This window comes from Mustelus asterias, chromosome 4, assembly GCF_964213995.1.
Source record: "Mustelus asterias chromosome 4, sMusAst1.hap1.1, whole genome shotgun sequence".
Taxonomy (NCBI): Eukaryota; Metazoa; Chordata; class Chondrichthyes; order Carcharhiniformes; family Triakidae; genus Mustelus; species Mustelus asterias.
The window spans coordinates 104,465,744-104,477,311 of NC_135804.1; the positions used below are offsets into that span (position 1 = coordinate 104,465,744).

The 11,568-nt window shown below is 41.2% G+C and overlaps 1 protein-coding gene across 1 annotated transcript; it reads right to left on the minus strand.

Annotated features, from left to right (window-relative positions):
* Positions 1-602: 602 nt before the first annotated feature.
* bmp15 (bone morphogenetic protein 15) lies at positions 603-3,500 on the minus strand. The gene is made up of 2 exons (XM_078212053.1): positions 3,347-3,500; positions 603-1,471 (listed from the first exon to the last, which is right to left on the minus strand). The coding sequence occupies exons 1-2, from the start codon at positions 3,474-3,476 to the stop codon at positions 603-605; spliced, it is 999 nt and encodes a 332-aa protein (XP_078068179.1). The 5' UTR covers positions 3,477-3,500.
* Between the last annotated feature and the right edge of the window lie 8,068 nt (positions 3,501-11,568).

Below are 11,568 nucleotides of genomic sequence, written 5' to 3' on the forward strand. Positions count from 1 at the left end.
GTTCAGATTAAACAACTTTGATGGAGTCCTAATTTTTGCGAGTTAAAACTTTACTATTTACACTTGGCTTGAAAGGATTCCTATTTTGATTGGTTCAAGAGTAACAGACTTGACAAGTTTAATATAAAAGATGGACGAAGTTTCAACTGGAAATTTGATATTACAAAAATCACAATTATAAATAGACTACAAAATTATGAACATCATTCTACATTGTTATTTCTTAGCAGTTTCATTGACTTTGCAGAAGGTTCTTGGGCTACCCACTTTGCCTATTTCCTGCTGCAAATATGATTTTCTTCAAAAAATCTCTATCAAGGCATTGATATCATGGGCTACAATTGCACCATGAATTAAGACAGATTCCCATAATGGTAGCAGGAACAACAAAAGAATAAGAGAAGCCTTCACAGCAATTAAATCCAAGAGCAAGTCAGTGAATGACTTGCTTCGTAGATGTCGTTAAGTATACAACATGAACAGTTCAATTTGCTTCAGCATGTATTTTATAATAATCATCTCATGGAACAAGTTTCAGTGCACTCAATTCCTTCTTAAACTTGCTAGCCAATTAGTGCCAGTTGGCAATTCTGCATCAGGTTCTATTTGCACATACAAGACATTGCAATCATGTCCTTGTATTCCTTGTACACAATGTGATCATTTTGCTCCTTCAATAGGACACTAATTGGGCTGTATTTCAAAGGCACACAAGATGGACGGGGAACATTTTTGTCAACAATTTCATTGATAAAATTTTGCACTATTGCATGATTTGGAGAGTGGTAACCATAGTGAAGAATTCTAGGACAGTCACCCCTGCAAAATTTGGGATTGTACCTGTGAGGAGCCACAATCCAGTGATCCCATCCTAGTTGCTCAAAGCTTACCCAGAATGAATGGAGCTTGCATTTGTTCCTTGGAGGGCTTTTGTGGAGATAGTTAGGAATGTCTGAGCCAATGTTACTTAATTGTCGTGGCTTCCTAGATAGGACACGGGATTTGGATGAACTCTTAGGAACTTGCTTTTCTGGTTGTTCTTCTTTCCTCTGATGTGCAGTTTCATCTGTATCATTCAAATATAGCAGCAGTGAAGGCATTTGTAGATGAACAGCATAATTTTTTTTGTCCAAAGTTCTTTGTTTGACCTTTCCAAACTCCATGCACTTGTAACTGATGTGCAGGTCGACTTTCTTCACAGAATTCCCAGGTGAGGGGAAGACACAAGGGGTTACATCAGCCTCCGCCCATTGGTCATTCAAATTTAATATAAACCTGATGGGCAATTCTATGTCAGTGCCATTCTGTATGGAGTTTAGGTTAACATAATTTGCAAGACATTTGATTTCACAGGAAACCAAAAATTGATTGGGAAGAGGACTGTGCAAGTACACAACAACAACTTTAATCAAATGCTCCAGTTCTGGAAGATAGCGCAGATTGTACTGAACATGATGTATGTGCCAATGACCTATTAAAAAAGACAAACATTGGCAATTAGCATCTAACAATTAATTCATAAATTGTGTCATCTTTCCTTACAATGCAAATTTATATTGGTGGTATTTAAAATTCAACCCTGTTGATACTTCAGATGTACAATTTCAGCACAAATTAGGTTGAATACACATTAGCGGGACAAAGCATTCTTGCACCCTTTTGAACTATTGAAGCCAGAAACTAAATCTTCTCCCAATAGTCAGGTTTACAGTATGGAAACAGGCCCTTCAGCCCAACTTGTCCACGCTGTCTTTAAAAACCACAAGGCTAGTCCCAATTGCCCACATCCCTCTATACCCATCTTACTTTTGTAACTGTCAAAACACTTTACAAGACAAAATTGTACCCACCTCTGACAGCTCTTTCCAGACACTCAACACTATGCCCCTCTGGACCCTTTTGTATCTCTCCCCTCATCTTAAACCTATGCCCTCTAGTTTTAGACTCCTTTGGGAAAAGATATTGACTATATAGCTGATCTATGCCTCTCATTTTATAGACCTCTACAAGATCACCATCAAGCTCCAATGCTCCAGAGAAAAAAGTCCCAGTTTATCCAGCCGCTTGGTAGCATCCAAGTAAATCTTTTCTGCACTCTTTCTAGTTTAATATCCTTTATATAATAGGGTGACCAGAACTGTACACAATATTCTATCCCTTATCAATGGGTTGTACAGCTTCAACAAGACATCCCAACTCCTGTTTTCAATGTTCTAACCAATGAAATCAAGCATGCCAAATGCCTTCGCCACCCTATCCACCTGTGACTCCACTCAAGTCATGAACTGTACCCCTAGATCTTTGTTCTATAACTCTCCCTAATGCTCTGCCATTAACTGAGTAATCTTGCCCTGGTTCAACCAAAATACATCTCACATTTATCTAAATTAAACTCCATCTGCCATTCATCAGCTCAATTGATCAAGATCCCAATGCAATCCTAGATAACCTTCACTATCCACTATGCCACCAATCTTGGTGTCACCTGCAAACTTACTAACTATTCCTAAATCCAAGTTATATAAATGACAAACAGTGGACTCAGCACCACCAATCCCTGTGGCACACTGCTGGCCACAGGCCTCCAATTTGAAAAACAACCTTCCACAACCACCCTCTTTCTTCTGCCATCAAGCCAATTTTACATCCATAGAAGCCATTAAGTTAATTAGGCAGCAACTCCATAGTAAAAGCCCTGACAAATTGTCCCATAAACTATAATAGAGATACTACAGAATCTGCCAAATGTTGGAAAATCTCAGCAGATCTGACAGCATCTGAGAAAGATTAGAACCAACATTCCAGCGCTCTGGGTATTGTATTATAAAAGTATAACAAGAGGAAGTGAAAGTGAAACAGTTAATTGTTACAAGGCAAGGGTGTAATCACTTCGACGAATTCATAACGTTAGACACTCCCAACAGCCATCTTGCAAAGCAAAAGCCATGTACACGAGCAAGTTCTTAAAACATGAGTGCAGTATCCTATCGGGAGGGTGTGAATAGAGCCAATCCAAACTATCTTGCCAGAAAACTGAGAACGAGTTACAATCCCTTTGATTAATTACTTAACTATCTTACAGAAGTTGAGACGACATTCAGGGGTATTGGCATTGAGAAAGAAGTCAATATTCTTGAACAACTTTTCTTCCAAAAGCCATCCGTGAACTTCAATAAGTGTCATTTACGAATACGAGGTTTAAATAAAGTTGAAGGTCATGCCAGTTTTATAAAATTAGTTAATAGAGCCCACCACACTCGAGACCAACTCGCCAAAGTTTGAAAGACAACATTTGTGAATATGAAGTGCCCATTTAACTCGAAGTTCCCAGAAAGTGTTGATTTACCTGAGTCGGCAAGCAGGACACTTGCGCTGGGTCTGACAAACCGAATGGTGTTAGTCAGAAGAGTCCGATCAATTTTGGGTTTCCCATCCCGGTCTGCCAACTGCTTGTAGAGACTGGCCATGTATTCCATGTGTTGATCATCTATCCTCTGTTTGGAAAGCAGCGGAGGGCGGGGGCTGACCTTCCCAGCCAACATCTCGATCAGGGGACCAAAGTCCCTGACTTCCCTCCCACCAGGCTCTTCACTCACCCCGACTCCTTCATGTAACGCTACAAGCTGCAGCAAACAGATCAAAATGCGAAATACGTCGCAATTCCAAAGCATCACCCAGCACATCTTGGCTCCAAAAGGTATCACCGTGCAGGTTTCTGCAAGCCAGATGGGACCATATCTCTTTGGCACTGCTAAACTCAAAGGTGTTTCTCGGGAATGCTCCATAAAGCAGCCTGTGTAAATTACCTCCTCATTAAGGGTCATCTCATGTGATATCATCCGATCGTGACGTGGTTTAATTTCCATTTGACATAATTGACTGAACTATTAGATCAGAAAGGCTGCATTCTCGTAGTTTGTTCATTAAGAGGCATCGTGTTTCATGTATGAGAGTTATACATTCGCTATTAATCTACTTTATTGTATGCTTCACTGTGTCCAGATTTCGGAAAGCATCAAGTTAAGGGGCTAATTGGTTTTTTCATTATCTCAAACGGGCATTTACAAAAGGGCCTGCCTGTCCCATTGGAGCTTAGATGAGAAAAGGCTGTTTTCACGTGCGGTATTATTGACCATTCCAGCTTGCCTTAATAGTTCAATGAGAAGCCGCTGACAATTTGATTCCGAGCAGAGTCATCTGAGCTTCTCTGTACTTTCGTCCACTGTTCTTGGGCCCACTAGCAGATCCCTAATATCGTTAAAGGAAAAAGACATTCTCCTTCCTTTAAACTGATGGTAAATATCAACAGTTAACATAGTTATAAAACCATTTCAAAGTTCTGATAAATAAACTGGAGGACCTTTGTTAGCTGTATGTGCCCTTCAGAACCAATGTGGAATAAGTCTTACCAATAAATAATCCACCATTAACAAAATTATAAATTATTGCTTTTAATTGAAAAACAATATGTATATATATATTACATTTATAAAGGGGAATCTGGAAGCATTTTCTTTAATTCAATATTGACATTGTTCTGTTGGTTATTTTATAACTCACACTTCCCCATCATGATCAGCAGGTTTTTTTCTCTGCTTTCCAATATTACAACTGAACATGAGGAGGGAAATATTATAAGGAAAACTTTAATAAACAAACAACTTTTATTCTGAAGGTGAATACAAGATGGATCCCCAGCTGCCTGCTACTCATTGTAAACAGTGACTGCAAAAAGCTTTCCTATCTTTAATAATTATACATTTTTATGTTACAAAGCATAGGTAATAGTTTCTAGTTCCTGATGCAGAGCACAAATTAACATGAGAATATCAGATTATAGGAAATAATAGCAGGAAAAGACCATAATGCTCATCAAACTGTCCTGGTCTCCTCACGCTCTCAGTTAAGAAAGCCCAACACGCCTCTACTTTCTCAAAAGACTAAGGAAATTTGGCATGTCAACTATGATTTTCACCAACTTTTATAGATGCACCATAGAAAGCATTCTTTCTGGCTGTATCACAGCTTGGTATCGCTCCTGCTCTGCCCAAGACCGCAAGAAACTACAAAAGGCCATGAATGTCGCCCAATCCATCACGCAAACCAGCCTGCCATCCATTGACTCTGTCTACACTTCCTGCTGCCTCGGAAAAGCAGCCAGCATAATCAAGGACACCACGCACCCCGGACATTCATTCTTCCACCTTCTTTCATCGGGAAAAAGATACAAAAGTCTGAGGTCACGTACCAACCGACTCAAGAACAGACTTTTGAACAAAGAACCAAGAAAATTACAGCACAGGAACAGGCCCTTTGGCCCTCCAAGCTTGCACCGACCATCCTGCCCGACTTAACAAAAACCCCCTACCCTTCCAGGGACCATATCCCTCTCTTCCCATCCTATTCATGTACTTGTCAAGACCCCCCTTAAAAGTCACTACCATATCCGTTTCCACTACCTCCCCCGGCAACGAGTTCCAGGCACCCACTACTCTCTGTGTAAAAGATCTGCCTCGTACATCTCCTTTAAAACTTGCCCATTGCACCTTAAACCTGTGGCCCCTAGTAATTGACTCTTCCACCCTGGGAAAAAGCTCCTGACTATCCATTCTGTCCATGCCTCTCATAATCTTGTAGATTTCTATCAGGTCTCCCCTCAACCTCCGTCGCTCCAGTGAGAACAAACCAAGTTTCTCCAACCTCTCCTCATAGCTAATGCCCTCCATACCAGGCAACATCCTGGTAAATCTTTTATGTACCCTCTCCAAAGCCTCCACATCCTTCTGGTAGTGTGGCGACCAGAATTGAACACTATATTCCAAGTGCGGCCTAACTAAGGTTCTATAAAGCTGCAACATGACTTGCCAATTTTTAAACTCAATGCCCCGGCCGATGAAGGCAAGCGTGCCATATGCCTTCTTGACTACCTTCTCCACCTGCATTGCCACTTTCAGTGACCTGTGTATCTGTACACCCAGATCCCTTTGCCGACCAATACTCTTAAGGGTTCTGCCATTTATTGTGTATTTCCTATCTGTATTAGACCTTCCAAAATGCATTACCTCACATTTGTTCGGACTAAACTCCATCTGCCATCTCTCCGCCCAAGTCTTCAACTGATCTATATCCTGCTGTATCCTCTGATGGTCCTCATCGCTATCCACAAATCCACCAATCTTTGTGTCGTCCGCAAACTTATTAATCAATCCAGTTACATTTTCCTCTAAATCATTTATATATATTACAAACCACAAAGGTCCCAGCACAGCCCTCCATTCAGAAACGCACCCTTCCACTGCTACTCTCTGTCTTCTTTGACCGAGCCAGTTTTGTATCCACCTAGCCAGCTTACCTCTGATCCCATGCGACTTCACCTTCTGCACCGTGGACCTACCTTGCATTAAGTTGATCTTTCTCTACACCCCAGCTGTGACTGTAACACTACATTTCCTTCTCTATGAACGGCATGCTTTGTCTGTATAGTGTGCAAGAAACAACACTTTTCATTGTATGCTAATACATGTGACAATAATAAATCAAATCAAATCAAGCCTGCGCTGTCATTCAACATGATCATGGCTGATCTTGGACTTCACCTTCACTTTTGCACCTACTCCCGATATCTCTTCATTTCTTGAGAGACCAAAAATCTCTTTATTTTAGCCGTAAATACATTCAATGATGGGGCATCCACAACCTTCTGGAGAACTGCAGAGAATATTATTAAAACAGTACAACAGACAACCTCCAGGTGGCAAAATAGCATAGGCCATTTTGCATATTCGAAGGAACAAAATCCTTCTACTTAAAACTGATATTTAGTTGAGTTGAAAATTGTCTGTGTCCTCTTAATAATTTGCTTTCTCACTTAGCTTTGTATTAGTCAGCAAATGTAGCTGCAACACACTCAGTGTCTTCATTCAATATCCAGATAGATTGTAAATAATTGGGTCCCCCCTCTTTATTTGTTTTAATATGCTTACTGGTTTCTAAAATGTTTCCAATTTTCTGGCTAACACCATCTTGGCAACATTTTCTTTCAGGTTGGTGCCAGCCCTAACCTCCTTAGTTACCCTCACGCACTGCTTAATGCATCATAGTCACATCACTCACCCACTAATTCTGAATGGTTGGTATGAGTTGTATGGACAGACATTGTTGGTAGGCGTGAAAGACTGTGGGGCAGTTGATGGAATATGGCATCTGTGGATATATTAATTGACCTTGATCACTCTTGTGAACAGCTTGTGACACTGCATCCTGACTCTTGGTGTAGACATGTGGCATTGACTACCACAGCTACCTGCTCCCAGTGTCTCTGCAAAGTTTGCCAGGGGAGCCACCTGGCCTCCTGTACATGGATGACATTCCGCATTTCCTCCATCAAGGTCTCAAAGAGGTTAGTGCACTTTCTGCAGAGGGTCAGGTACATAAACGTAAGAATAATGTTTATCCGAGGGCTTGTATAATGTCCATTAAATTAGTGCTAGGCACATTTTGGGAAGTTGCTCTGTACCTGTTGTAAGATGCTTGAGGAACGCTCAGCTGTCAGTTTGAAGGAAAAGCACCGACTGGACACCAGATAGCAGTGCCCTGAGATTGTGTAATTTCCCTAAAGCTCAGAGGCACCTGAAAGTCATGTGAATCTGCAACACAGTTTTTCTGAGAATTATTGCCATTACTTTGAAGATTCAAGTTCTGAGCATTTGTGAGGTACTTTGTAAAGCTTACTGAGGGATTAAAAGGAGCTCTGCAATGTGAAAATCCATTGTTCCTGTTCTTTAAGGAGAAGGATGTCAAGGATTTGGAACATGAAAGAATGGAAGTCAGATACATGAGTGCAATATGTTGCAGGCAGGCAACACCTGCAGGTTCCCATGTCACTGTCCATGGACTGTGGAGGACCATTTTTCTTTAGTGTTAAGAGGCTGCATTTTCCTCTTAACACTAACGGTAACATGTAAACTGGTTTGTAGCCTCCTGGAGTCACTGTTTGTGGCTGTAAAGGTGACAAAGCATTTAACTTCTGTGCACCTAGGTCTTTCCAGACAGCCTCTGATGATATTCGTCACATCAGTCAGTCAGCCTCTTATTACAGCATTAGATACATTAAGAAGGCTTGCCTCTGAGTTCATGCAATTCCACATGGATTCAGCAAATCAAAATAGAAATAACCACATCAACTTCTTGAGTAGTTGAATTTCTAGAAGAGCATGGTGCCATTGATGTTACCCATGTTGCTGTAAGGTATCATCTTAAGAGCCCACCAATATGAACCTCCATAAACAGGGACAATGTTTGCTGGGAATTCAGGTAGTGAGAGTAGCCATTTATTTTTGCAGCTCAGTGCATGCTTTCCAGGAGGTAATCATTACTTGTTTAATCCCAGGATACCGACACAATTCAGCCAAGGCAATGTGACAGGATGGCTGATAAGAGATTAGAAGTAGCCAGTTCAGACTTGGCCAATGACATCTTTTCAGAATCACAGGTTTACTGAGACATTGAAAGATACCAGGATCAATGTGGAACAGACCATTGAAATTCCCAAGTCCTGCCCTGGTGCCTGGACAAGTCAGAAGGAGCTCTGCGGTATAACACAACAAGGATTTTCAGAAATGTGATGATTGGCTGCACTCTTCATAAGTTTGATCTCTACAAAAGAATTAGGTCTTCTAAGTACAGAGGTGAAAAGAAGCAAAAGAATGCTGGAGATTAAATCCCTGCTCTTAACGATGAATCCCAAGGAGAAAAGAGGTGGGCTTATACACTATGCTGCCAAGAATATGTCATATCAGACTGGAGATCATCACCAACATCTTCCAATAAAGAGAATAAAAGTCTATCTGCATGATGCAATAAATCCTTTCACGATCTCTTGCCTTGCTCTCTACTCAGTTAAGCCTCGTACCTTTCATGCTTTCCCTGTGAGATAACAAATGTAAACAATAATCACTGTCAAAGAGGGATAACAGGAGACCACTCAGAAAAAATACAATACTGACATATCCCTAAGGTATAAAATGAATCATAAACTGTGAAAATCAAACTTTTTATTCTTGCTTATTTAAGAGGCTGCATTTTCTGCCAACAATGTGCATGGGTGGCTGTCATCTTTATAGAGGGCAAAGTGCAGCAGAGCACATCCCTGGAATCTAGGGGGAGGCCCTGCCTCAACTGCCCACTCACCACAGAGCTCAGAAATTGAGTGAATGACTTCCAACCGGCACTGTGGCTCCTGCAAATGACAATATAGGATTCTGGACATGCGGGGTCAAGAGCACATGCACAGACAGGTCATAGAGGTTTACAGTATGGAAATAGGCCCTTTGGCCCAACTTGTTCATGCCGCCCAATTTTTACCATTAAGCTAGTCTCAATTGCCTGCGTTTGGCCCATATCACTCTATATCCATCCTACCCATGTAACTGTCTAAATGCTTTTTAAAAGACAAAATTGTAACCGTCTTTACTACTGCCTCTGGCAGCTTTTCCAGACACTCACCGCCCTCTGTGTGAAAAAGTTGCCCCTCTGGACCCTTTTGTATCTCTCCCCTCTCACCTTAAACCTATGCCCTCTAGTTTTAGACTTCCCTACCTTTGGGAAAAAATGTTGACGATCTACCATATCTATGCCCCTCATTATTTTATAGACCTCTATAAGATCACCCCTAAGCCTCCTCTGCTCCAGGGCAAAAAGTCCCAGTCTATCCAACCTCTCCTTATAGCTCAAACCATCAAGTCCCGATAGCATCCTAGTAAATCTTTTCTGTACTCTTTCTAGTTTAATAATATCCTTTCTGTAATTGGGTGACCAGAACTGTACACAGTATTCCAAGTGTGGCCTTACCAATGTCTTGTACAACCTCAACAAGTCGTCCCAAATCCTGTATTCAGTGTTCTGAAACCATGCGTGCCAAATGCCTTCTTCACCACTCTGTCCTCCTGTGATTCCACTTTCAAGGAGTTATGAAGATGTACACCTAGGTCTCTTTGTTCTATAACTCTCCCCAATGCCCTACCATTAACTGAGTAATCTTGCCCTGGTTCAATCTACCAAAATACATCACCTTGCATTTATCTAAATTAAACTCCATCTGCCATTCATCAGCCCACTGGCCCAATTGATCAAGATCCCGTTGCAATCTTAGATAATCTTCTTCACTGTCCATTATGCCACTAATCTTGGTGTCATCTGCAAACTTACTAACCATACCTCTTAAATTCTCATTCAAATCATGAATATAAATGACAAATAACAGTGGACCCAGCACCGATCCCTGAGGCACACCACTGGTCACAGGCCTCCAGCTTGAAAAACAACCCTCTACAACCACCCTCTATCTTCTGTATCAGTGGCCACCTTGCATTGGCAGAATTACAATGTATTTTAAAATTGTCTTTGCTGAACCAAAAGATTCAGCAAAAACTGGTCACATGAATCACTCGAGTGGTCACAGTTTCTGAATATTTCCAACCACAGTTACAAGAACAAAAGTGTTTCACCCTTGTGGAATCTCACACTTCATTGTAAGAACACACTATAATTCATGAAACCAGTGGACCAGAGGACAACTTGTTTGCTCATCCTGGGCTATAACAGGTGGAACCATTGAAATTCATTATACCTGCACAAGTGCTTAAATGCCAGTATTTATCTCCTGTCTTCAAATTAAGGTAAACAATGGATTTTGGTCAGAAGCACAAAACTGTTTGTTAAATTACATCTTACTCATTAATGGACAAAATTCCAAGACCTAAGCTTCTCGCTCTTTGACAGCTTTTAATATTACTTATCTAGCCTCAGTGTGCTGAATTGACTCCAATCTGCGAACATTAAAATGGCTACTACAGGTCTGAGCCTCTTAAGGAACATAAGAATATAAGAAATAGGAGCAGGAGTAGGCCATCTAGCCCCTCGAGCCTGCCCCGCCATTCAATAAGATCATGGCTGATCTGATAGTGGTTTAGTTCCACTTACCCGCCCGCTCCCATAACCCTTAATTCCCTTATTGATCAGAAATCTATCTACCTGTGACTTAAACATATTTAACGAGGTAGCCTCCACTGCTTCAATGGGCAGAGAATTCCAGAGATTCACTACCCTCTGAGAGAAGAAGTTCCTCCTCAACTCTGTTCGAAACTGACTCCCCCTTATTTTGAGGCTGTGTCCTCTAGTTCTTGTTTCCTTTCTAAGTGGATAGAATCCCTCTGCCTCTACCCTGCCTAGCCCCTTCATTATCTTATATATCTCTATAAGATCACCCCTCAGCCTTCTAAACTCCAACGAGTACAGGCCCAATCTACTCAATCTCTCCTCATAAGCTAACCCCCTCATCTCCAGTATCAACCTGGTGAACCTTCTCTGTACTCTTCGGAGTTTATGTATCTGAAATGCATTGGTCATCACCTGACTAACAGACCAAGTATCTGAGTATCAATCTCATCTCACTGCACTGTCATCATCTTTAATGGAATTATGCACTTCAGCTTTGAGCCAGAAACCTGCCTGAATTGAAACTTCTTCATGAAGGAACCCCTTCCAGGTTTGGACTTTCTGGAAATCATG

Bases quoted from the DNA above. Each gene is read 5' to 3' on its own strand.
- bmp15 (XM_078212053.1), bottom strand. From the start codon at position 3,476: ATGGAATACATGGCCAGTCTCTACAAGCAGTTGGCAGACCGGGATGGG. The intron at 1,472-3,346 runs GTAAATCAACAC...CTTTTTTAATAG, and splicing joins TGTCCTGCTTGCCGACTCAG to GTCATTGGCACATACATCAT.